Source organism: Aplidium turbinatum, chromosome 8 (genome assembly GCF_918807975.1).
Source record: "Aplidium turbinatum chromosome 8, kaAplTurb1.1, whole genome shotgun sequence".
In the NCBI taxonomy this organism is placed as follows: Eukaryota; Metazoa; Chordata; class Ascidiacea; order Aplousobranchia; family Polyclinidae; genus Aplidium; species Aplidium turbinatum.
Genome location: NC_137479.1, coordinates 26038468 through 26065246, shown reverse-complemented (window position 1 = coordinate 26065246; position 26779 = coordinate 26038468). Strand labels below are relative to the sequence as shown.

The 26779-nt window shown below is 38.5% G+C and overlaps 3 protein-coding genes across 3 annotated transcripts; all 3 read left to right on the top strand.

Moving 5' to 3' along the window:
• The first annotated feature begins 461 nt into the window (after window positions 1–461).
• Window positions 462–4301, top strand: LOC145776200 (uncharacterized). The gene is made up of 2 exons (XM_082587603.1): window positions 462–1829; window positions 4284–4301. Exons 1-2 carry the CDS (start codon window positions 462–464, stop codon window positions 4299–4301), a joined length of 1386 nt encoding a protein of 461 aa, XP_082443729.1.
• Window positions 4302–4587: 286 nt separating this feature from the next.
• Window positions 4588–5571, top strand: LOC145776199 (uncharacterized). The gene has a single exon (XM_082587602.1). It carries the CDS (start codon window positions 4588–4590, stop codon window positions 5458–5460), a length of 873 nt encoding a protein of 290 aa, XP_082443728.1. The 3' UTR covers window positions 5461–5571.
• Window positions 5572–6965: 1394 nt separating this feature from the next.
• Window positions 6966–10375, top strand: LOC145775752 (uncharacterized). The gene is made up of 4 exons (XM_082587113.1): window positions 6966–7671; window positions 9002–9118; window positions 9670–9799; window positions 10181–10375. Exons 1-3 carry the CDS (start codon window positions 7130–7132, stop codon window positions 9782–9784), a joined length of 774 nt encoding a protein of 257 aa, XP_082443239.1. The 5' UTR covers window positions 6966–7129; the 3' UTR covers window positions 9785–9799; window positions 10181–10375.
• The last annotated feature ends 16404 nt before the right edge of the window (window positions 10376–26779 follow it).

Genomic DNA, 26779 nt, shown 5'->3' with positions numbered 1-26779 from the left:
TTGACTAAAAGAAACATCTCGTCACACAGCACTTAATTATGTCAGAGATACCTCTGATTGATTTTTCTAAGTGCGGCCTTGATGCCGATGAAGTTTCACAAGAAGAATTGGAAAAAACAGGGAAACAGATTGTTGATGTTCTTTCTGGAATAGGGTGTGGTATTTACGTCTTGACAACATCTGCAATTTGTGTTTGGTAGTTATGCCATCTGCTGCTTGATTAAGAAGCGCGATGCCTCTGGCACCACAAGCATTCTTTCCTTTCAACTGCTTTGCCAGAGCGTCGCAGTCTTGTGTTTGAAACTATATGTTACAGTAGAAGTTTGTGTTGTATGCCTACTACGTTACCTAATGCTATCAGTTTGTCTTTAGTTCTTATTGTTTTGTATTTCTATATTTCAGTGAATAAAAGCCTCAATTGGTTATTAAATGTCTCATCACAATTTTATTCACTTGTATTAATGGATAAGTTGCTGCGACCCAACAGACTGGAACTCCTTCCAGAGGAGCCCGAAGCAAAGAAAATATGCGATCACTGGAAAAAAACTTTTGAAGCTTTTCTAACTGCGGTTGAAAGAAACGAAGGAAATCAAGAAAACATCGACAAGCTGGGGTTACTAGCAAACTCACTCTCACACAGAACCTACGCCTTCATCGCAGATGCAGGGACCTACGCCGCAGCAAGGACAGCACTCGACAATGCTTATCATAAAAAGAAAAATGTTGTGTTTGCTAGACATTTATTAATGACCAGAGTTCAAAATCCTGAAGAGACCATCGATGAATACATTCACGCATTACGTCAACTAGCAAGAGAATGCGAATTCGAAAACGTAGACGCCGAGACCTACAAAGACGAAATTACAAGAGACGCTTTTATTAATGGCATCAACTCCAATACAATTCGACAGAGATTACTTGAAGAGCAAAAATTGGATTTACCAACTGCCATTAGAAAAGCTCAAATGCTGGACCAAGCCAAAAAACACTCAAATTCTTACTTAACTAATTCACCCCAGCGTGCTTCATCCATTTCTAAGCAATCCAGCAGCGATGTGAAAACGGCAACAATGAAACCTACAGTTTCTAACCGATGCACAAAGCGCAAGTGTTTTTTTTGTGGAGGTAATCTCCATACCGGTGGCAGATACTTCTGTCCAGCGAAAGACAAGCTTTGCAATGCTTGTGGCAAGATCGGTCATTTTCAACGTGTTTGCCAAAACAACCTTCGGAAAGCAGCTGCAATACCATTTGCAGGCCAGAAGTCCCCACTTGACGATGACAACACAGCCCATGATGATGCTGAAAAATCTCACTTGTATTCTGTTCTTGGTACAGTCCCAGAATGCTTAAACAAAACCACACTACGTACACAAATTAAAGGGGTGGATTTCGATTGCTTGCTGGACACAGGTGCATCCGACAACTTCATGAGTGCCAAAGCTGCAAAATTTATTAAACTGCAACCTCAAGGCAAGCCATCTAAAGTTTCAATGGCTTCGGACCAACTCACTGCACAAGTGCTGGGGAAAGTGTGTACTGACGTCAAACTTCAAGAGAGAAAGTATGCCAACGTCGTCTTTGGAGTAGTACCAAAACTTTGTGCCGACATCATACTAGGCCAAGGTTTTCTAAACCAGCATGAAGAAGTTGTGTTCAAGCTTGATGGATCACAAAGAAAGTTAGTGATCGGAGACTCTTACTGCGGAGTATCTGCCTCAACCATGGAATCTCCTCGTTTATTTCAAAGTTTGGAACCTAACTCCAAGCCCATCGCTACTAAGTCTCGGAATTTCAATCAAGAAGATCGTAAATTCATCCGGGAGGAGGTAAGCAAACTTTTGTCCGAGAAAATTATCGAACCTTCTTATTCACCTTGGCGAGCGCAAGTGCTGGTTGCAAGAGATGGACGACATAAACCAAGAATGGTTGTTGACTATTCGCAAACTATAAATAGATTTACGTTACTTGATGCTTATCCGCTTCCTAAAATAAGTGATCAAATTGCGAAAATCGCAGAAGGATCTGTGTTTAGCACTTTAGATTTAAAATCCGCTTATTATCAAATTTCGCTTTGTCCTGCTGACCGCCCATTTACGGCTTTTGAAGCCGAAGGAAAATTATTTCAATTCACGCGTTTACCATTTGGTGTTACTAACGGTGTGTCGTTTTTTCAACGAATTGTTGACAAACTGATCGAAAAGCATAATTTGACTGACACCTATGCTTATCTTGATAATATAACTGTGTGTGGCAATGATCGAGCAGATCATGACGCGAAATTAAACGCCTTGTTTGCTGCAGCTAAAGCCGAGGGCTTAACTTTTAATGAATCGAAATGTGTTTTTGCTCGTAATGAGATTGACTTACTGGGTTATAGACTTTCACACCGTAAAATCAAACCGGACCCCGAACGCCTTAAACCCTTGCTCGAACTTACCTTGCCGAAATCTAAACCAGAATTACAACGGGTTTTGGGAATGTTTTCTTACTATGCCAAATGGGTACCTGATTTCTCTGAAAAGGTTAGACCTTTAGTACAATCCAATCTATCATCTTCTTTTCCTCTACCCTCTGACGCTATTAAAAGCTTCGAAACTTTACGTGAGGGTCTTGCATCTGCTTGCCTCACCAGTGTCAAAGAAGGAATTCCATTTGTAGTGGAGTGCGACGCTTCGGAGCATACCTTAGCTGCCACTTTAAATCAGGGAGGGCAACCTGTTGCCTTTCACTCTAGAACATTTTCTCGTTGCGAAGTAAACTATTCAACTGTAGAAAAAGAAGCTTCGGCTATCATGGATGCGGTTAGAAAGTGGAGCCATTTATTACATGGCCGCAAGTTTACACTTCTGACAGATCAAAGGGCCGTTTCCTTCATGTTTGACCCAAAACGACTAGGTAAAATTAAAAACAACAAAATCCAGCTCTGGCGTGCCGAATTGGGAAATTTCGATTACGACATCTTGCATCGACCCGGTAAAAGCAATCTAGTTCCAGATGCGTTATCCAGAGCGTGTACCCTATCTTCTAACTCGCCCGATCTTACCAAAATCCATGAAAAACTTGGGCACCCTGGCATTACACGTTTGTCCCATTTCATTCGCACTAAAAATCTGCCTTTTTCTATGGAAGATGTCAAATATGTTTGTTTGCACTGCAAAGTCTGCGCTGAATTAAAACCTCGATTTTATCGTAAACCAGCCGAATTGTTGATTAAATCGATGAGACCATGGGAAAGACTTAGCATTGACTTTAAAGGACCCCTCGATGGCAGGAATAAGTATATGTTGATTGTTGTTGATGAATATAGTCGCTATCCTTTCGCATTTGCATGTAAAGACATGACTTCGCCCACTGTTATTCGATGCCTTGGTCAACTCTTTTCTTTATTTGGTCATCCATTGTATATCCACAGCGACCGAGGCTCTTCATTCATGTCTCAAGATCTCAAGCAATATCTTTCAGACAGAGGAATTGCGAGTAGTCGGAGTACACCATACCACCCTACCGGCAACTCTCAATGTGAAAGAATTAACCAAACTGTTTGGAGAACTGTCAAACTCTTGTTAAGAACGTATGACCAGCCTGAGAGCTGCTGGGAGGCAGTTCTACCCGAAGCTCTGCACGCAGTACGATCTCTCCTATGCACTGCAACCAACACCACTCCCCACGAACGATTTCTGGGGTTTAGTCGTCGAAGTATGTTCGGTCAATCTCTTCCTAGCTGGCTTATCCAGCCAGGACCAGTCCTACTCCGACGTTTTGTCCGAAATAAAAGCGATCCGCTTGTGGAAGAGGTCGAGCTATTGGACGCAAACCCGAGTTTCGCCCATGTGCGATTTCCCAATGGTCGGGAATCTTCCGTCTCAACCAACGATCTTGCCCCAACACCTAGAAAAGGATCAAACAATGATAACATGATTTCTACTCCTTCTGAATCTCCCTCTCAAACTTCACTCACACAACAAAATCGTACATCAGAACCTCCATGTACACAACAAAACCCTTCACCAGAAACCGCAGGTACACAGCAAAATCTTACACCAGATATTGATGCAGATGCTCATACTTCTTCGGAATCTAATCATGAAATGACTAAATCTCCCTTAACCATTTCTACGCACCCGAGACGTTCTTCTAGAGTAACTAGACCACCTGAAAGATATGGTCACAATATATACGATGTTTGAGGTGCCTGTAGGTAATGCATTTATTTATCATGTATGAAATGTATCTGTTTGTTATTATATCGTTTTGTCAATTTGTTATTGTATTATTCGAAGATGGTGTTCCGAAGATGAAGGAGAGAAGAATGTGGTATTTACGTCTTGACAACATCTGCAATTTGTGTTTGGTAGTTATGCCATCTGCTGCTTGATTAAGAAGCGCGATGCCTCTGGCACCACAAGCATTCTTTCCTTTCAACTGCTTTGCCAGAGCGTCGCAGTCTTGTGTTTGAAACTATATGTTACAGTAGAAGTTTGTGTTGTATGCCTACTACGTTACCTAATGCTATCAGTTTGTCTTTAGTTCTTATTGTTTTGTATTTCTATATTTCAGTGAATAAAAGCCTCAATTGGTTATTAAATGTCTCATCACATAGGGTTTGCTTATTTGAAAAACGTTGGTGTAAAGAAAAAGTTAATTGATGAAGCCAACAAAGTTTTTGAAACTTTTTTTGAGTCACCATTAGAAAAGAAAAATAAGTATTTGCTCAATGCAAAATGCGGATACCACGGTTACATTGGCTGTGGAGATGAAAATTTGAATCCAAATCGCATTGACTACAAAGAGGCATTCAATGTCCATGGTGGAGCATGCACGGATGACGACTCTTTTCCTTGGCCGGATAATTTGTCTCCCAGATTTTCTCTTGTTCTCAAGGAGTTCATGGGCAAGTGCAAGACCATTGCTCATCGTGTGTTGCAAGCTATAGCAATTGGATTAGACTTGGAAGACAAGCAATATTTCGTAAACAGTCATTCCTTCATAAATGACAAAAGGAATGGTACCACATTGCGAGGTAATTATTACTCTCCGTTGGAAAACATTTCTCCTGGGGATGTCCGACTTGGTGAACACACTGATTATGAAACTTTCACACTTTTATTTCAAGATGATATCGGTGGTTTGGAGATCGAAAATCTTCAAGGGGAATATATTGAAGCAAAGCCGATTGATGACACGGTACTTTTGAATATAGCTGACACATTGCAGTTTTGGACCAAGTATAAGCTGAAGTCACGAAAGCACAGAGTGGTTGCTTCACAAGACTTAGCAAAACGAGCACAAACTCGACAATCTCTTGCTTATTTTGTTGCTGCAAATAATGGGACAGTAATTGACGACCTTCCTATTGTATGCGAGAGTAAAGAATATGAAGAATTTTTCGCACAAATGAAGGGTGAAATGACGACAGACAAATTCATTGACGTTCGAATGTCAAAAGCAGTGCAATGATAACCGAAATAACATCTGTTTGAATCGTTAAATCGCATTGACAAATGCGTAAAATATCCTAAATTAAATATTCCACTCCACAATTTTGTAATGCAAAAATCACCTCTTCATAAAAAGTAATTTCTAATTTAAACACAAGATTTTAAACAAATTTAATTGTGTTATACTTGTGTTAAACACAAGTATCACTACTGTGATAAGTTTCACAAATAATTCTTTGGATTGTCCTTGTTTGCGAAGAAAACATTGTATATTGTAAAGAAAATATTTTTTGAAGAAATAGAACTTATAAATGGATCGAAATGTGACATGTTACATTGTTATATTGATGAGAGTGATAATAATCATAAAAGTTGAAACTTGTTTCTTTAAGAGCCCATACAAACGAAACTAAGGTACAGTGATTGATTACAGTGGGCCTGATGTGAAAAGTTTAAATTTCAATTTGTCATGTTCGTGTGAAACCTACGTCCACAATAGCCCAAGACGAATCTACATTGTGCTGGATTAACTATATAAACAAGCTCTCGAAGGACACAATTAGTGTATGTAGACTACATTTTAAAATCCTTTTCCCAGCTTTTTAAACAAGACTACAAAAAATATGAACCAACATAACAACATAGCTGTGGTTTAATAATAAAACAAGAGTTTCTTTCGCTTAATATGTTGTCTTCTCCACTTACGGTTGCTTTATTCGAGATATGTTTACTATACAAACAAACTACTGCTTGTAGTGTACACAGCGATCCTTTGTAAAACTTTGTTCTATTCCATTTAAAACGTAGCCTCGTTAAAAGTGTGATTTCATTTCTCGAGGTCATGTCAAAGACGGGTTGCAAAAAGAAATTAAAATCATATTCTGAACGAAAGTAATAGGACGGGAAAACCATAATAATATATCGCCCAAAGCACAATTGTATATCATTTACTGTATAGTTTAGCTGGATAGGCTACAAAGCAGTAGGCTTGGATCAGACTGTAGTAGTAGTGAGATACTCGTATTAGATCTCATCAGCATCTTGTTTTAGCATTTAAAAATGTATTTTTGCCTTCGGTCATTCTATTTTAGGCAGTTATTAACAACTTATTTAATGTCAAACAATATCGTTTTGTGCCTTTAGCACAGGTCTAGTTCAAGTGGGATTGTTTTGTATCGCACAGAATACAGCAAAGTTTTTTCCTTTAATTAGCATGTCATCAAATCACACATACTAATCGTTTACGTCATATTAGGGCTAATCATTGTCGTCAGCTGCATAGCCGAGTGGTGAAAGCTCTAGTACCACACACGAAAGGGCGTCGGTTCGACACCGCTCAAGAGCATGCGGCTGTGTCTTTGGCAGAACACTTAAGACATGTCTGAAGGTGGACATGAAGATTGGTTTCCATGCTTCCCGCCCACGCAATCTAAATCTTCAACCAGCCTGGATGCAACAAAAAAACAATTGATACTGAAAAGTAGCCGAAGTCATCAGGGTGAAAAAAACTCCGCCTTTAGCAGTGCTCAGATACTTACAAACAACTTTAAAATGCTCTTTGCACACGAACCATAGTCAAACTGCTTTTGTGTGGTTCAATGTTTAGGCCAAATTTTCTGTAGGCCGTTTGACTTGCTAGATGATTAGTTCTTTGTAAAGATTTGACTCAACGTTCAGGATTTGCTGTAATGGCTGAGCATGATATTTCACTCATGACTGGCAAAGAGTTAGGAGATAAATTAAATCGCTTGGCAGACAGATGCCAAGAAGAAGATGACAAGACTCAAAAGTTTTATGTCAAGAAACGTGGTGGAAAGTTTGAAGTTTTTCGTGTCAAATTTCGTCCAAAGAAAAATCGACTTCGTCAAGGCTTTGTAAGATTTGGTGACGGCCACCGGCCAACTTGGAACGGATTAAAATCCACTTTACGAGACCTTGTTGGGCAGTATAAAATGTTTGCATCCACAGTGATGGAAAGCTACACAAAATACGACTTTTCCACTTTAAAATTTAAAGCAAGCCTTTTACTTCTGCTCGAAATAGCCCAGAGCGGCATCGATGCAGCAACTTATGAAGCAAGATTTGAAACAGAACAAGCGATACGAGCTGCACTAAAAAAGAACAGCTGTAACGCGGACACAGAAGACTTGACCACCATGTTTGCTGTCCGTCGAGGAAGCACCGCAAAAGACACAAAAAGATACAGAAGATCTTTTGAAAGAATTATGATGTAAATAAAAGTGAACATTTTCTTATACCAAGCATAGTTTTACTTACCCATTCCTAAACCATATTTAAATACAAAAGCAAAACGTAGTTGTTTTTAAACTGGGCCTAAATATTTTAGTTTTCAATAGTTTTTACCTTGTATATAGTTAAACCTTAAACTTTCCTTTACATATTATCGAATTATTAGCAATTTATTTTAAAATTGGTATAAGAGTATCAGTTAGACATTCTATCACATGTGCAAAGAGAAGCCGTGTTCATAGAAACTATCTTGTACTGTTAGTTGGAGCCTACAAGGAGACGTCTGTCAAACATTGCGATAATTACTGAGCTATTTTCATGAATTTACGTAGCTAGTTAACAAAAATACCGCATTGTAAATTTTTATAGTTCATTTTCAACCTTGTGACACTTCTTGTCGCTCAAACTACAGCAACAATAGCAAAACAAGTTTTCATCATACTGTAGACATTAGAAAAGCATCTTTTCTCATAGCCTTGCCAGTCAATGTTTGCCTTCTTCTTCTTTCGTGTGAGACAGGATTGTTCAGATTTCAGGGCAGGTAATGCAAAGCCAGGTGAGTGTGGCTTCGTCCAGTTTTGTTATGCGACTATACATTCCATTTGGCGCCTTGCAACTGGGCCATTCAAGAAGGACATGGTCAGCTGTTTGCTCCTCCGCGCTGCAGTCGGTGGGAGCCAAATCCCACTAGTTCATATTGCCCAACCCAATTCCATTCCAATATGCACAATTTTCGTGTTGCATATGTAGTCCAAAACAAGCAGGCTACAATATAGAGGTAGCCTCCGCTAGATTTTCGCTGAATGTATACAGTTTTATAGCTTGCGTCATGAATATACCTATGTGAATTATTAACTAAAACCAAATAGTTTAAACCAGGTTAACTACTTTATCATCCACATCAAGGACAGCTCTTCGTTTATACACGTCCAGTAGATGGAATAATAGATAGACAACACTGCAACAAACGGACACTTCACTTTGTCAGTAGCTGTGACCAGGCTTGCTTCATTGGTTCATACCCAGACAGCAGAACTCATTTTTACATTGATTTAGCGTCTGCATACGTTGAAGTAATGTAAAAATAACGGATTTTGTTGTTTGGGTAGCCTCTGCAAATGGGCAATATGAAACTTCATGATTAAACTTCTAAAGAGGCTATATCAGTCCGAAAATATAGATGTCCATAATCCACCAAAGAAGCGAGAACATGGGCTTATGAGCAGTTTTTAGAAATACCTTTTACTGGAGAAAAAACATTTCAATCCGCTGTTTCAATATAAACAAAGGGAATAAAACTTATTTTGCAGACGTGCTACATCTCGTCGTATGAGAGCGATGTTGAGACAAGGATACTTCACACAGAACACAAAAAAGCGCTTGCGGAAAAACGTATCTTTGTTTCGGCAAACAGAAGATGCAATAATGTAGGCTTATGTGCACAAACTTTTACAATGTTTTGTACTTTTTTGTTTTGTTTGGTAATTAGGCTATGTGAGAACGTGATGCGTAAAACTTAATTTACCCAATGAAAATGAGTAGCAATATGTCAATAAATTGTAAATTACCAAGTCATCTGGGAGCATACACTCTCAAAGGATGCTCGGAAGGGTATTAATGTGACACCTGTCGAGAGAGATTTTGTCTTTATCAAAGTAGTCTACTTAATAGCCTAATATCCTTGAATTTTCAAAACTATCATCTCGAAGACCTTTCAAGTACATTTATCCTAGAGTTTAAAATCTAAATTACAGCAGTCCCCAGACATCAAAAGGAAAAGTAACAGTTGCCATAATGTAGCTGGATTCGAGAAAAATGTTGAAATGAGAAAACATTCCAGACAGAATTGATTTATTAAACACACAGGGATTTGGCACAGTAGCTTCATGTTGTTCTTTGGATAATCCTTCTTTCAAAGAATTGCCATTAGCCTACCTTGTATTGTCACACCAAGTAACTTATTTTTGCATCATTGCAGATACGACGCCACACAAACATTGTTGAAAATCTTGAAAGATGATGAATACTTTGACCTCAGAAATAAAGAAGCTTATAAGATTATTGTATCAGTCTTCGATTCACGAACTGCATGAACCCAGCATCTTCAGGTGTGATTTATTCAGTTTAGCCTTAACCTTCTTCTATTTTGGACTTCAATTTGATGTGATGCTACGTGCTAGATTTTTGGTTTTCATTGTAGGCTACTTGTAGCCTACCGTAAACTTACTGTTCTCACAACAGACGAATTAAAAGTTTTTTACATTCTCTCATAAACTCTGAAGGAGGTACTGTTACTTTCAATGAAACTTTTTTCTTTTCCTTTTATTTTTTTGTCACACCGGTAACAATAATTTACTACGGAGCTCATTGAATCAAAAATTAACAAACCAATTGATCTGCACTGTGATTCCATGCGTTCTACTGAAGCTTCTTCAATATTTGTTTCTGTGTAAGCTACGCATGCTGACTATACTTCTGTTTATTTGCAGATTCAAGACGAGAAGACGCGCATCAATGGGGAATGATGTTTAAGTTATAAAATGTATACCTCACTGTCAATTAAGTACAATAAAATTTTCGTATCCATATCTACTTTCTTACTGACCCCTAAAGTCTTTGTTCGTTTTTATCATCATGTAGAAATTTATTTTTTCTTCAGGATTAAAAACAAATAAAAACTTCACTCTTACGGTATCGACAAGTGGTTTTCCGTCAGTTAGTAGGTTCCATAAGCTAATTATGCAGGTTTTCCATCAGTTAGTGGGTGCAAAACTGCCAAATGTAATCTTCAAAAAGGGCTTTCTCAGTTCATGGAAAGAGATGATCAAAATCAATTAGCAAAGGTTCTGGTAGTGGTAGCAATTAGAAAACTGGTCACAAAAAAGCTGCTGTCGTAAAAAAACAAAATTGACAGAAAAAAATTAGGCTAATAATTACTTAAGCCATGCTTAAGCTTTTCAAATGTAATTAGTATTACATTTGAAAAGCTTTAAACTGACTTTTCATTACTTATCAAACGTGGATCTTCCCGCTTATGATTCTAGGGTATTTTCCGGTAGCCTATCAACAAAATATCATATCGAAATTTGTGAGGTCTACTTGTGAGCTGACACCGAAACAAAACTGAGACAAACTAAGTGTTGAAAAGAATTTTTGTTTCGAAATATAGTTATTTCGCAACTGATAGCAATGTTATATGTAAGTGCAAGACCATTTATGACGTAGGTCGCCAACGTATAGGCTACGATGCAAGAGAAATGCCATCTCCAAAAGGCAACATATAATATTTTGAATATTCGACCATATTCATCAGTGGTTTAAGTATTACCGCAGTCGCAAGTAGTCTATATGCGATATTTTCTGGTATGTTACCTGGTAAATCAATGACCGAAAATGTTGCTAGGTATGTTACCTGGTAAGCATTGATTTTCGGCTCGTTTTCTTTCCTTTGCTTATCTCACGGGCATTCAGGGCAACATTTTCGGTCGAAAACTATATAAATTACAAGTTTGCTTCTGCATGAACAACTGAATCTTGCACTGGTGTTGGAATTTCTTCTGATCGTGCAAAAAACTGTTCAACGTGTTTATAGGCGTAGCCAGGGGGGGTGAAAGGGACCATGCCTCCTCCAAATTTTTAAAGTTTGGATTCCGAAATTGAGCCTTTTGTTGAAAATATAATAAAATTTGTAGAAAATTATATTGTTTTCCAAGACATCTGGAAATTAGCACCCCCCCCCCCCCCCCAGAACTTGTTTTAGGCACACAAAAAAACACCAATAAATTTTGTAAAAACAAATAAACGAAGTATTTTTAAGTCACATTCCGGCTTTGCGTGAAGAGCCAGATTACTTCTCTACAGAGCGTTCTCGACTATGGCCTCAACGACCTGAACGCTTTGCTGAACATATTATACAAGGAAGCATGTGAAGTAGGCCTACTCAGAGTAGAAGAACTGACAATGCCCAGAATAGTGGAGGTACAAGTTTACCGTGCTAACGTCTGTGCTGAATCGGTTTCTCAGTATTTCCAACGTTCGGTATATGCAGTGATGTACGCGCATACAAAAAATATTGACGCCGTCAGCGTAAACGCAAACGTTCGAAAAACCTTATGCCGTATGCGTCAACGTAACTTGTAAAAAAAGTTGGCGGCGTCAGCGCATACACTAGCGTAAACTAATTTTGTTTGCTAGGTGCCAAACATTCACACGGTATAAACCACTCAAAACAAACAAGTTTTATTTTGAATTTTCACGAAGAAACACAAGCATCTGAAAGTGTTCATCTGACATTTTGCTGTGTTTTGGTTCCAATATGTCTTTGCTCATTGAAAACATTCTTTCAACTGCAGCGCTGGAAGGTATTGGCGTGTTGTAGCGAAAAAAATACATTAAAAAGTATGCGTTGACGCTATGCGCTAAAAAACCGCGAAAACTTTACAGCGTAGCCTCAAGCGCAAACTATCCAAAAACAGGTGGCCGCAAGCGTTAGCGTAAACAAAAAGTCTACGCCGCAAGTTTGCGGAGTAGAATTTGCGGCGTATACGTACACCTCTGGGTATATGTCTCTTGCATCGACGGATTGAGTAACTCTCTTTGGGAACGATTCAGTCACAACCCTTAATTTTTTGCGTTGCTATCCATCCTTCCACCAAATAAACCAACCAAGATAGATGAGATTGAGCATTTTTATTCTTTGGATAACCTTGACAGCGAAGTAATTCTCTGGAGGTCTTCTCTGACTTCTCAAGTCAACCAGGAAGGTTTACAAAAACTTCTTCTGACTGCTAAATATTATCCAAGCGTGCACAGTGCAATCCAAGTCATCCTGGCCTTACCAGCAACAACAGTTGAGGCTGAAAGGTTTTTTTCAGGGATGAAGAGGATTAAGACCTGGCTACTCTCAACAACGACTTCCGATCGCCTCTCAGATTTGTGTGTGCTTCATTGCCATCAAGAAAGGATCAGTGAGGAGAAGATCAATCGAGTTGTTACGAATATGGCTGGTGGGAGGCGACGAATAGGCTAGACTTTCGCGATGTTGTCATTTTCTGATCATGCAATAAATTGACTTTGCTGATTACTTTTTGAATCTCTCAGAAAGTCGATTTTATATTAACAAGGCCAGGGAATCATTTTAAACCATCTTTCTTTTGCTGTATATTTGGATGGTTTTTATGAAAAATGTTGATGGGTTTCATCAGTCGATTTTTTTTCTGCGCTTTCAAGGTAATATGTAGGCTACTAGTGTTTGTGCTGGCCGTTCTGAAATGTGGTAGCGGTACCTAATTTGGTTTGCATTTTTTTCGATAATTCTTTTTATATGGACTGTGCATTTGAATTGAACAACCAATTAATTTGCAAAAGCAAGCAGCTTACTTTGCCTACTAATCAACCCTTATAAGTTTTTGTGTCTATAGGATTCTACATGGTGGCGGTGTCTTAAAACAAACACTTTGTATTTCTCTTGAACTCATCAAACATTTCCCCCCTCCCGAATTTTTTTTTCTGGCTACGTCACTGAACGTGTCATTGTCAGCTTCATTAACACAATGAAAACCGCAGCAACCAAAACAGCCTATCCCACAATCACATGATGATTATGTTGGTAGCTACTTGGCCAGAGTAGATAACATCAATGCAGCAATGTGACTTTGAGCGTAGCCATGCATTTATTATTATTGGTTTCCTTTTATACTTGGTGATGTGGGTCATTTTTATGTGATCGTTTTTTTCAACAAACAATTTTTAATAAAAAACATGCCTTTAAAAAACGTGTTTTTGTACGAAAATAAATAACGCTGGCAAAATAGAAGAAGAAACATTGAAAAATTTAAAAAAAAATGTTCAGTCTGTAAAAAAGTTAAATTCTGAAGCAAATTTTGTACTTTGCTTTTCTTGTACTATGCGCACCGACAATGTTTGGGACAGTGGCTGAGGCTGGCGCAAAGCCACTTTCAATGCTTTGTTTCTCTAAATGAGCACCCCCATGGGTTGTCGGCTGATCAAGACACCAACTTCTGTCATCCACTCATCTTTTCTCAACTAAGCTGACAAACAAAACATAAAGTATTATGTGTGCAACTGAAAAGACCACATGTAGAAAGCGGAATGGTAAATACAACCATGTTACGTTCTTTTAAATTTTATTGTTAACACCAATACTATATAGTACCTCCGTAGGCTACTGCAATAAGATTATGCTTACGTCGATTTCCAAACCAAACATCCATAATACAACGCAGAACTCATGCCGTTGAAAGTAGAGCAAGGCGGGGAAAAACGGATATTAGCACTTTTTAAAAAAAAAACTACAGATAAAAATAACACTTTTTTCTCTATCTTCTAATATTACTTGAATAAATATTCCACACAAAAATTTTTGAAACCTTCTTGCGACACTCGGTGGCAAAGAAGTCAAAATAGCTTTTTCAGTACTTTGTTATAAAAACTTGTCTGCAAAAATGTAATGATATTTAGGTGTTTTGTGAAAATCTCTTTAGTTTTGAACATTGGTGGAAAAGGGATCACTATCCTCTAAAAAATGAGCATTCTACTCATTTTAGCTTTGCTTATAGGCTATATAGATATATTGGGACAAAACGGACTTATCGATATCACTTGCAACACAACCTAAAAGAAACAGTAGTTTTTTTAGCATGAAAATTGTTAACGAGACTTTTTTGTTTATGGATATGCATTTTAAAAAGTTCACAAAAATCGCTTGATTTTGACAAATAATTAACAAAATAAACTTCGAAGCAAAGCGGTCATAGCCTATACTATAGGGCTTAGGCCTATGTCCGTTTTTACCCACAACCAGGGTAAAACGGATACCAGAATAAAAATGATTTTTCGTAGATAAAAATAAAAAATTAAAACACTTTAAGTATCCTACTCTGGGCAATTGTTCTTGACATGTTATTTCAAAAAACGCAATAGGTCCATGGTTATTTGTTTGCTCAAGTGGAGCACTTTGAAGTTAGCATGTCCGCTTTCTCTACCTTCCCCTACGTATGATTCTCAACGCATGCAAAGACACATGCAAAATCCAAATCCTTCGCAAAACTACAACTCAAATTTGTGCTTTGTTGAGGTTTCAAATCATTTCCACAAACAGGTTGTGTACGGTACCAGAAAATAGTGAAATGTCAATCAATTGAAAATTCCGACCAAGAAGCGACCAACTAAGAGAATGTTTTGGTTCAATACCTTACAGCTGTAGCATGATCACAGCAATAAAACTTTAAAAATAGCTATTCAGCTGTTCACAATGCATACAACTGCATCATCAATTGTTGGTCTATTCAATGCAACAAAAAAATAAAAGTATCTGTAAATCCCATCAGAGCAAGAGCGGACGGACGTCTTGGGAATACCATGGACAAATGTCACAAATCACAGTCCAGCCAAAAGCAGGTATAGGCCATTGGCTTTGGCGACGTGTGCCGCATGTTTCTGAATGTCACGATTTCTTTCTATCTCTTACCAGGATTTACGTCGATTTCTTTCTATCTCTTACCAGGAAAAAGACTTGGAAAGATTCAATGACGTAGTTTGATGGGTCAACCGAAAAGCAGTCAATTAAATTCACGGATAGTTCTACTGGTGAAATGATATATAAAAACGCTTGAAGGACTCCAACGAATGGTTCACCACTTCCAACAATTAATCAAAGTAATAGTAAACAGCAATAGATTCCAATGCTTGCGACTATTGATCGAGTTTAACGTGATCCACTCACAGCTTCTCATACGATTCTAATTTCAATCAGAAATTATATTAGCATCAACTTTGCTTTACAGTACTCGTATTTAATACTTCCACTCTCGATCAACAATAATCTTTGCGTCTATTAACAACTGCTACTACTACAATAATGAACTCTCATCACCAACTCTTCATAATACAACTCCCATAATCAACTCATAATAATCTTAGAATCTCAGAATAAACATTACACAAACTACACCACTATTTATAGTTGGCTGTTCAGTCCAATAACTTCGAGAAGGTTACATCATAAAGAACCATCGTTCGGTCACGTAGCATTTAAATGTAAACAACCGAAGTCTATAGAAGGTCACGTAGGGAAAATAATTCCAGAAAACACGTTACATAATACAGATTTCGTCATCAGAGGTTACTTCAGGTCATAACCGACAATAACACAACGCACCAGAATTCCATAATAAAAACAACACGCTTGTTGAAGATACAAAGCAAGCCATCGCGAGGCATTTGCACCTTGATTGTGACACTGATTCTGTGCTAATGGCAATAGGCTATGTAATTGTATTAGGTATTTCACAAATGAAGGCTCATGAAATGCAACTACAACATTTATAAAAAAAAAACAAGCAATGATGACGAATAGGCTATACTGCTTTTGTAGGATTTATTATTAATAGCCTACGCTAATTTTTGACGAATGTGAAATTGTACGATCTTGTTCATGAAAGACGAAATAAGCCGGTAGCCTTATATATGCAAAGTTTCAATGGTGAAATGAACCCTAGAACGGCAATCGAAAGGGCGTCAGTTCGACACCGCTCAAGAGCATGCGGCTGTGTCTCAGGCAGGACACTTAAAGGCATCCCTGAAGGTGGACACGAAGATTGGCTTCCTTGCCTACTCGTCCACTTAATCTAAATCTTCAACCACCGGGTGTAAGCCTGGATACGACAAATCAAAACGGTAAAATCTGGAATATTGGTAAGCAATTGGCAGATTAGGTCACTTTTAAACAATTTAGGCTAGTTTTTTACATTACTTGTACTCAATCATTTGATAAATCCAACCAACCACACGGCATTTAACATAATATATTAAACTGAACATAAACTATAACGAACTACGAACGTTTTCGGCCATACACATACTGGTTGAAGAAAGTCACCTCTTTACCAAAATTGAAGAAATCATAAAGATATTTGCACACAAATTGAACTTTGATTTACGTCGAAATGGAACACGAAATTGAATGCTTCAATATCCATCTCACTTCTCGTGTTAAAATGTTGGGTATGATCAGTGTTGCCACATGATTTCTCATTATGGATGCTCAACCCCACTTACAAGAAAGAAACAAGGTTATTCTAAAACAAGGTTAAATAAACCAATATAAATTATAATCTTTTAACAAAAACTATAACAACTAGTTAGTTATTTGTAGAAAGTTCTAAGAAAAATCCTAAAACGTAAACATGAAAAAAAAACTAGTGTATAAATAACCAGATTTGGCCGCACCACAACTTTGCAGCTGTTTATGAACAGAAACGAGTGAAAAATGCGCTGGCCCTCATGCCTGAATAAAGCGATTGAATTCGAAAAAGAAGGTACGATAGGTCTACTCTACAGTATATTAGATCATGTAGTCAATGATACAATGATTGGTTTAATCCTAGGAGTTAGATGAGTTGTGCCCCATGTTGCTGAATGCTGTAGTTTTCAAGTGGTTTTCAGTTTAAAGCAGGGTTACTCAACTTACATAATAAAGGTCCAGTGTGACAAATTGAATACTTTTAGCGGTCCGGTGAATAAAATATTTCATGCGCAATCACGAAAGTTAAATTATTATCAATGATAGTAACGAACCATTTTTTTAGGTAAAATGTAACTTCTCTAGAATTTTTAACAAAGTGTTGGGGGGCCTGGGGGCCCGCTCCCAGCTACTAAGATAATCACAGAGGAAAATGCTTTCTCCCAGTAGAAATTTGTTTAAAGAGGCCCAGAAACGTGACAATGAGATTCTTCCGAAAACCCAAGGTCCACTATCAACACTCACAAGGTCCGCATTCGGACCGCGGTCCGCCAGTTGAGTAGCCCTGGTTTAAAGCAAAATATTGAAAAATGTTTTAATTCATTTGGAGATGTCCAATGAGGAAGTTAATTGTGGTTGAATTTGAAGATGTGTTTTCCGGTTTCAATCATACAAAGTCGGTCAATTACATAAGAAGCGTGATTCATGCTCAGAGCTCAGCAATTATCATTTTTACAAATTTGTCACAGATTTGAGTTCATTATACAAAGTGGCTGTAGCCTACAGCGATACTTTCATTACTTGGGCAGTGCGTCAGATTTCTTTCAAATCAGACATACTCAAGGAAAACCAATGCGTTGGTATTTCAAGTAGGGCAACCTTGCAGATTACTTCACAATTTCTTTGTAGGTTTTGTCGCCAGGAATGCACGTAGGTTTTCCACGACAAGTCTTTGCTCGGCACATAGGCTATTTTCAATAGGTTGATGGTGCACAGACAGTTTGTTTGAGGTGTGTGTGTTTTTCTTCACGTCTCATGGTAATTTATTTTCTGCCAACCAATTTGCCAACCCTAGCATTCCTCAAAGCTTGCAGGTGCAGTGTTTGCGTCAAAGCTGTCATCACAATAAAATAAATAGGAATAATTAAAGGGATAGCCTACTAAAGGAAAAACCTGACTTGGCGTTTTTCCACGTTCTTTGTGTTTAACATGCCACCATAAAACGATTTTCAATCAAATTGTGCCCCATTGCGGTCTGATGAGCATTCCGCGCGTGCTTTTGTCAGAGCTTTCAAAACGGGAATGGGCGTGAGCAGCGAAGCGTGCGACTGTACAGTCTACGTCACTATAGACTAGCAATCAGCTGATCGTGCAATAGTTGTTACTGCGGGCGATTTAACTGTAGGCTATGTATGTATGTACGTCAAAACATCAGATTTCAGCATCAAAACATCAGACAGTTTGCTCAAAACATCAGATCTGATGTTGAAACATCAGATGTGGCAACATGGCTTTTGTTATTGCTGTCTATAGTGACGTATTCTCGAGCAGTTTTCCACTTTTTGGTCATTTTGAAAAAATAAAAAATAAATAAAACATTGGACTTTAGGCCTTGCCAGTGCCATTGAAAACAAATTTTATTCGGTAATATTTTTTGAAATGTATTCTTGAATGTTCAGTTTACGCATTTTAATGCTTAATTCCCGTTTGAAAATTTCATTCAGTAGGCCTTTAAAAAACAACACTGATTTGCAGTGTAATAAACGTATCGAAAATAATTTCACATATATCGAATAGAGTAACACCGAAACATATTTCACGTTCAGTCTACTGTACATTGATTGAAATATTTCTATTACGGTACTTCAAATTGGTTTTGTAAGTTATGCTTCAACGCTCATGAGCACCATCGCCAAGAATAGAAAATCTAGTTAGAACAAGTAGAGGCGCGTCTCAAAACGTCTTGCGCATTTCCACTCTAGCACTGCGCAATTCAGTGGCGGAATACTGTGCTCCTGTCCTGTGTGGAAACGATGTGCACAGTGCACACACTGAAAAAGTTGACGTTCAATTAGGAGTCACTGCGCGCAATCACCGGAGCTCTCAAGTTGACCCCAATACGACAAGCCGAATTTCCCCACAAGCTCTGAAAAGGAGAAACCACAGCCAAACTAAATCAAAGACTTCAAGAAGTTGACAATACTTGGAGTAACTCACCATTACAAAACATAATCCAACAAAAACCATACACCCATGCCCATCGACTAAAATCACTTCATTACGAGAGTCAATTGCGTTACGCCAGGAACGCAGAACTTACGTGCTTCTGTTGTTGTTCATGATGCAAGATTAGCATGCCACCGCACTCTCAATTTCAGTCATTTTCAGTCATAGCCTACATAACAAAACAACGTTGAACAGACAAATTCTAGAGAGAGAGAGAGTGATTGAAATTGACAACCACTTGGTTCTGCATCGGAAGTAGTGCAGACAAGAACTTTCAGAACGCAGATTGCCAAGCTTATAGCCTACAAGTTAAGCATCGAAGAAGAATTGCCATGCGGCTGAGGTGCAGCACCTCATTTCCAAAGTATTCGAGATGCCTTTCCTGCAAGAAACTGTGACTGCAGAATGCAATCTCTGTTCTGTAACAAAAACGACTATATAGTTGCATTGTACTCGTGAGCCAGCCGCTGGACGATGTCAAGCTTGCTTGTCGTGAGCCCTTCGACGTTCAGCTGGAGGATTCGGAAAGACCCCTGCCAAATCATCCTCTCTCCGGTCTTTGTCCCAACTGGGACGACCGTATGCCCCGAAAAAACTTGTTTTCGCTGTGAAACATCGTGAGTGTAGTATTTTTCTCTGACCTTTTGATAAGCTTCGTTTCGCCTTTTCATTTGTAATTGAGCTCGGCCACTCACAGGCAAGGCCTATGAGAGGGGGATACGGAGGGTACGGCGTACCCTTGAAGGTTCAGGACTGTGATTGTTGGGGGGCCCGAAATTGTAATTTTATACTTTACGCACAAAAATGTTTGGTTAAAACCATCCTAAATGACTAAATTCAAGCATAAAAGTTGTTATTCTTTAGTCCTGGGGAGGGCCCGTAATGTAGAAAAATGGCCCAGAAAGGTAATTGAATGCTTTACGCGCAAATTAGGGGCCCAAAGTGGTGATTTAATGCTTTACGTGCAAAAATGTTTCGTTAAAAGCACCCTAAATTAAATCATAAAAGTTGGTTATTCTCCTGCCCATGGGGAGGAGGCATAGTGTAGCAAAAGCAGATTTGAGAAAAACCCGGGCTTTAAAAAAAAAAAAACTATTTGAAAAAGGTAGTTTCACGCTTATTTCACTTCAAAATAAATTTCGGAGCAGAAGCCGGAGTGAATACTTTCGGAGCAGGAGCGCAGCCAGAGCAAAGAAAAAGTGACTTCGTTCACTTCTGCTAGGCATTTGATGAATGCAAAAGTTAATGAAGAAAGGTTATTGGTCAGATGATTAATTTGATTATGTTTTAACAAGATGTTATGTTTGAGCCTTGGTAGAGAGCTTGACTTGTTCCAGATACATAGACCTAGCCTATAACACTCAGTAACGTCAATGGATTTAACACACAAAAAAAGAAAAAAACTACTAAACCCAACGTTTTCAACATCGCATATAGTGTCCTCATCAGGAATAATTATAGACCACATCTAAGAGAAATAAATAAATGAATTTGATAATTTTATATTAAAGCTGTACAAGCGACACCTCTCAACAGCATCATCAATAACTGACACACGAATTCAATGCAGGATACACAAACTGGCGAGGGACAGAGCACATGATATGCACAACACAAAGCACTAAATAATAGTTTTATTGCAGCCTGATGCTATTATTGCGCACAGATGTCCAACTATGCAGTAAAATGTTGTATGGTGTTCAATACGCCTAAGCAAACATCACGCGTTTTTCCCAAGACAAAAGGGCCCGGAGTGAGAGGGGGGCCCGGAATGACTCTTCGTACCCCTAGTGAAAATTTCTCTCAGAAGCCCTGCTCACAGGAGGGACCACGTGAAGGTGCTCATCATCCCATCCCAATATACAGTTCATAAAGCTAATATTTCTATATAGCCTACTGTAACTCTTTTTTTTATTTGTTCTTTTATTTGATATTATTCTTCTGAAATTTAAAATATATTTATGCTACACATTGTCTCTGCCTTTCCAGGTATCATACAGATATAGCCTACACGTTTGGTCACAGCGGTAAACCATAATCTCTTCTTGGGAAAATTTTAACATAAAGTTCCCTAATCCGTTCGTCTGTATATAATGACCGAAGAAACACACACTTGAACTTCTTTTCAAACAGTGTATTCCTGTAAAATTAGCCCGAGGCTACCGAAATGACTGGTGCAACGCCGTACACCTAAAAACTGTCACTACACAACAGATTACTTGGATAAAAGACGGAACCTTTGTCCAGCTAGCAAGCACTAAGCCAACAGTTAAAAGTGCGGCCAACTTTCAAACAATCATTTTACGAATGACCAGAATAGATAGCAATATCTCAAATTCACGTATGCAGTACTGTGACGCAATAAATGAAAGACAATTATGAAGTCATTCCAACAGGTGTTTAAAGCTGATGTAATATTTCCTGTTTAAACAGGCCCAAACAGGCCCAAACAGGTCTGACACAAGTCTATGAACAATGGTGCAATTTTGGCACATTTTCTAGCAAGTTCCATGACGTAATATTCAGTAGACTTGAACGGTTTTATATGACGTTTGATTTGTACAGAGATTGGCCGTAACATAGCGGCCCCTAGTTATGACAGTCTAACATGGCATAACTAAAAAAGAATTGAAGGACAATCGTGAGCCAATGAATAAAACACACGATACACAAATTTTTTGAATCACTCACGTTTAAGTTAATACGCAAATACAAAGGGCATGCAAAGAATGAACAGCAATACGGAATAATACACGACGATACATGAAATTGGTACCATAGGTACACGCTAAATGACGCTATATACAATAGTTGCGATAATAACCGACTGTTCCGGGCTCAGACAAGTATCGGCCACCGCAGACAAAACCAGGCTCAAACCCTAACACTTAGGTGTTCTTTACGGGGGCGAGGCACGAAATATCCCTCAACACGTAGTCTACTTTCACTTTCCCCGTACTCTCATCATAGTTGCAGACGGCAACTTTGGCTCTACGAACCACAGGCTTCCCTTTCCTAATTTGTGGAACTACCTCATGCACCCTCCCAAGTTGATACTTCCCACGTTTACCAATGTCTTGGAGAGAACCTACCACTACAAGTTGACCAGGCTCCAAATTCTCGGCCATTTTTAGCCATTTTTTTCGGCCCTGAAGACCTGGCAAGTAAAAATCGATCCATTTATTCCAAAACTGCTGAGAAAGTGACAAATTGAACCGATAATCCCTTCTTAATTGGTCACGATCATGTGGTTGCCCAACAGCACAGTATGGGTCTAAGTATGGGGTCAAAAGTGAGGCAGGGGTGATGACAGTAAAATCCCTAGGGTCGTCACTCAAAGGTACCAAAGGGCGTTCGTTCACGATCCGAACGGCACTGCCTGTGTACGTAAGCAGTTCAATAAAATTGGGCTTACGAATTGAAGAGTCCAAAATGTGAAAAAAGTATTTGGTCACATCAGCCATGAAACCAAATCTTTCAAGCCGAAATCTAGCCAAGACATCTGCCAGAGGGTTTAACAAGTCAGACAAATCAGGACAAGAAGACATTACATCATTAACACAAGTTCCTCGAAATTCAGATTGTTTTAAAGCCTTCTTCTTTAAATCAGCAGCTCTATCTGACGCCAACACAAAATTGTTAGGTAAATCAATATCTTCCTTCAACGGAACAGGTATCTCAAATCGACCATCTTTCAACTCAATATTCGGTTCGACAAGTTCTCTAGCCAAAATATCATTGCGAGACAATTCACAGGTTTCATTTTGCAAAGTCAAATCCTGAATGACTTTATTCAGGTCTGCTATTTCCATATCGCGAGACTCAATTTTACGCTGAAAGCCAGAGATGACATCCGACTCTGAAGACGTCTGCACTCTGCACACTTTAGCAACGCTTTCAACTAAGGGTGACTTACCACCACAAGCCAACCAACCGAGAGGAGTGAGCAAAGCATGCGGTTCACTACGATTGTCACCAACACGCTCTTCTTTTGCACACATCAAATAAGCGTTGTCGTTTCCAATCAGTACATCTACAGTACAACAATCATTCAAATGAAACATATTCACGTCATGAAAATGACGGAAACCACTTAAATCTTGTTTATGGGGTAAAGTTTTAACATCGTCAGCCCAAGCTGGGTTAACCACCGAGGTTATATCACAAAACAGTTCATCAGTCTCTAACGACTGGATGTTGAGTTTAACAAGGTCAGCACAAGTAGGTTTCTGACCAGCCAGAGTATCCATTTTAAACGACGCTTTATCATACGGTTTAAGACCAAGTTCGCACACCAAGTCACTCGAAACAAAGGTCAACTGCGAACCAGGATCATGCTGACAATACACCAACTTCGATTTGCCAGTCATTGGATTCAAAACACGAGCAGCAGTAACGCGGTTAAAGGCTGCTTTAACATTTCCAATCTTAACATTACGCACAGGAACTCTGGCACCAGCCTCATCTTTACCGACCAAATCCAGAGAATCACGTGACGTCACATAAAAATCATGCAGAAGAAAATAGTGTTTCCTATCGTTGGTAGGTCCACACTTACGACAGTTATTTGCATGATTACAGTCTCTAACCATATGCTGGCGCAAACAATTCAAGCATTTGCCAGCTTTCACAATGACATCTCTCCGATCTTTAGGTGTCAAGCGCAAAAATTCTTTACAATTAGACAAAAAATGATATTCAACTTGACCACGTGACGAACAACAAAAACACGCCGGTATGTCACTATGTCTGGCCACACCGCCGCGCGGTGCGCCAACAGCAGTCGAGTACTGCGAACTCCCTGAAATCACATTATCATGGGGTTTTACCGACGTCTGCCTAACCGGACATGAAGGCAATTTTCCTTTGCCAAACTTTTTAAAATGCTGCGACTCACCAGAATCGCCCATTAGCATAATGCTAAAATCAGTCGACTTGCGCGTTTCCTCTCGTACTACAAAATCAAAGAAACTCTGAAAAGTAGGTTCCTCAGTGCTACCATACTGATCACCTAAAAAGTCAAGATAACGCTGCTTAGCGTCAAACGGGAGTCGTTTAGCCAAATCCAAAACAAAACGTCCTTCTAATTTATCACGCTGACCATAAGCTTTCGCGTAAAGCAAACACTGCGACAATTCATCTTTAAACTCTTTCAAATCACTGGAAGAGATAGAAGTCAATTTGCTACCATAGCGATACTTTCTAATTTCTGGTTCTGCGAAAAGACCTCCACGAACTCCAAAACGTTGGGACAAGCGAGATAACGACATTTCTATCCTGTCTTCCTCTGACAAGCCAGGAGTGTCGGAAACCAAATTAGCAATCGTTTGTGCAGCTGTTCTAACACAAGCTGCTTGCAACAAAGTCAAACGAGTTCCCTTAACACTTTGCTCCTCAAAGGGAGGCCAGATTTGGCCCCCCCCTCATATTTCCTTTAATTATTTGAAGCACAGTAACGCCATGCACTTGGTTTTTCTTGACTTTTCCTAAAATTGCCAGGCGGATCTGATGATGTTAAATTTGATGCTAAAAGTTGTGTAGTTTTCTTGTAAATTCAAGATTTTGGTGAATTTTTGCTATTTTTAGCTAACTTCCAGCAAAGCGTGAAATGGATTACATTGCGATGACAAGCCATAAGCTCATAATTGCTTCGTGCATCGATATGCGCGAGCAGAGAGAAGCATCCTCTTGCTTTCTTTTGTTTGGTTTGATCTCAATAATACAAAGCGCGTTATTTCTTATGCTACAAAGAAAAGCCAGTGATCGCAAAGCTGTTAATTAGAAACAATAATAGCAAGCTTTTTTGCGTTATCAGCTCTACAAAGAAGAATAGCAATCCACGATCAAAATAGTAGGCTATGGAGGCCACAAACTATTCAAAACAGTTGTTTCAAGCAGATAATATTCATTGACGAATAAAAAACGTTACAATAAGAAATCTTCTCTTGGATAAAGACACGAAAACCTGGTTTCGAAATAAACGTTCTATGGAAATGCTCTCATTGACAAAACTTGCAATTGAGGAAATGTATCACTGCAAATGATTTTGGGAGAAGCCGGAGAAATAGCGTTTTATGAGATAGGCTCTATTTACACGTAGCAGCTAACTCGATGGCGTCCCTTCACTGCTTTATGTCGCCTACTTGTTGTTATGTCCTGTATTATTGTTTCACAGTGCACTGTGTTTTGTTCCAAAGAGCGCAAAATAAAGATGATAATGCCTCGTCTACATTACAAAATATTTTGTAATGTAGGCCTACAAACAAAATGTACAAAGTACACAATGTACATTACAAAATAATTTGTACTGTAGACGAGGCATAAATTTAGGCGTCACATAAGACAAACAAAAAATCAGCTTTCTTCATCATTGATTCAACATCTGAATACGTTGCACCAATGTATAAGAGGCCGGCTATTGTGAAGACCCGCCATTTATAAACGATCCAATTATACCAAAAGTCGGACAAACTAGTGGATCAAAGAATGAATAAATAATGTTGAGAAAACTAAATCTAAGTGACAAACAATACCGATGTCTTCATTTATCTTGGAAAAATGCTGCCTAAACTTATCAACAAAAAATACAGTAAATAACGGCAAGGATCCCGAAAGCAGAATTTGCTCGACTTTGGCATGAATTTAGTCAGACATCTACAGTAATAATTCCACACATACAATAACGGGCTCTCAACTGCTGTAAGATACATAATAATCAACCTGGTTCTGAGCGATTTGTGTAACAGTTTAGGGGAAGACACTACTTGAAATGATGCACCACACAAAAGATTTTCAATGAAGACTGAGTCTAAAAACCGATGTGGATAGTGCTACACAATAACTTCAAGTTTAGGACAGAAGAGGCACAAAATATCACGATAAAAATAAAGACGTTGTGGGAAATTTTCGAGAATCATAACACGATGCAAATACCATAAACGCTTAGTTTGCATGCTGCTCTAAGCTGGCCGGCAACCACAAAGGTAGACAATAGCCTACAGGCAGTTTATAATTCGATAACAGCGCAATAAACATTATAAATACGTAAACCGACAATTTTCTTTTACAAACGTTTTACGTCTAATAGTAAATTTTCCCCCAACAATTTTTTGTGAAGCACTTGCAAACCACGGTTTTGTAAAATAATTCATCATTATTATTTTTTACTTCTCGGATATTGTAAAACGTCATCAGCAAAATCACAAAAAAAAATTCATTACTTCAATGTAGTAGGCCTAAGAATTTTTTATAGAATTGTAGCCACGTTGTTTCAACAAAGAAGCCATTTTTTAGCAATGTAAAGTTATAGAAAGTAATTTGCAATCATGCAAATGGTTGGAAAGAATCTAGGAAGTCTTCTCACAATCTGGCACAAAATGATTATATATGTTTATTGTATCTCAGTAAAATGTTTTACGACAAACTTTGAAGCTTCGTTATAATCATTTTTATCTTTGAAGTCAAACGTTATTTTTTTTTGGCCAGAAACATAATCACTGCCTTGCTGACGTTGTCGCTTTCACGCGTATTTTTAGTGCTTCAAACAATAAGGACCCAGTCAGCAATCCAGTCCTTTTACATTGATTCATAATTTGTAAAC

Bases quoted from the DNA above. Each gene is read 5' to 3' on its own strand.
- LOC145776200 (XM_082587603.1), top strand. From the start codon at position 462: ATGGATAAGTTGCTGCGACCCAACAGACTGGAACTCCTTCCAGAGGAG.
- LOC145776199 (XM_082587602.1), top strand. From the start codon at position 4,588: ATGTCTCATCACATAGGGTTTGCTTATTTGAAAAACGTTGGTGTAAAG.
- LOC145775752 (XM_082587113.1), top strand. From the start codon at position 7,130: ATGGCTGAGCATGATATTTCACTCATGACTGGCAAAGAGTTAGGAGAT. The intron at 7,672-9,001 runs GTAAATAAAAGT...CTTATTTTGCAG, and splicing joins TCTTTTGAAAGAATTATGAT to ACGTGCTACATCTCGTCGTA. The intron at 9,119-9,669 runs GTAGGCTTATGT...GCATCATTGCAG, and splicing joins CAAACAGAAGATGCAATAAT to ATACGACGCCACACAAACAT.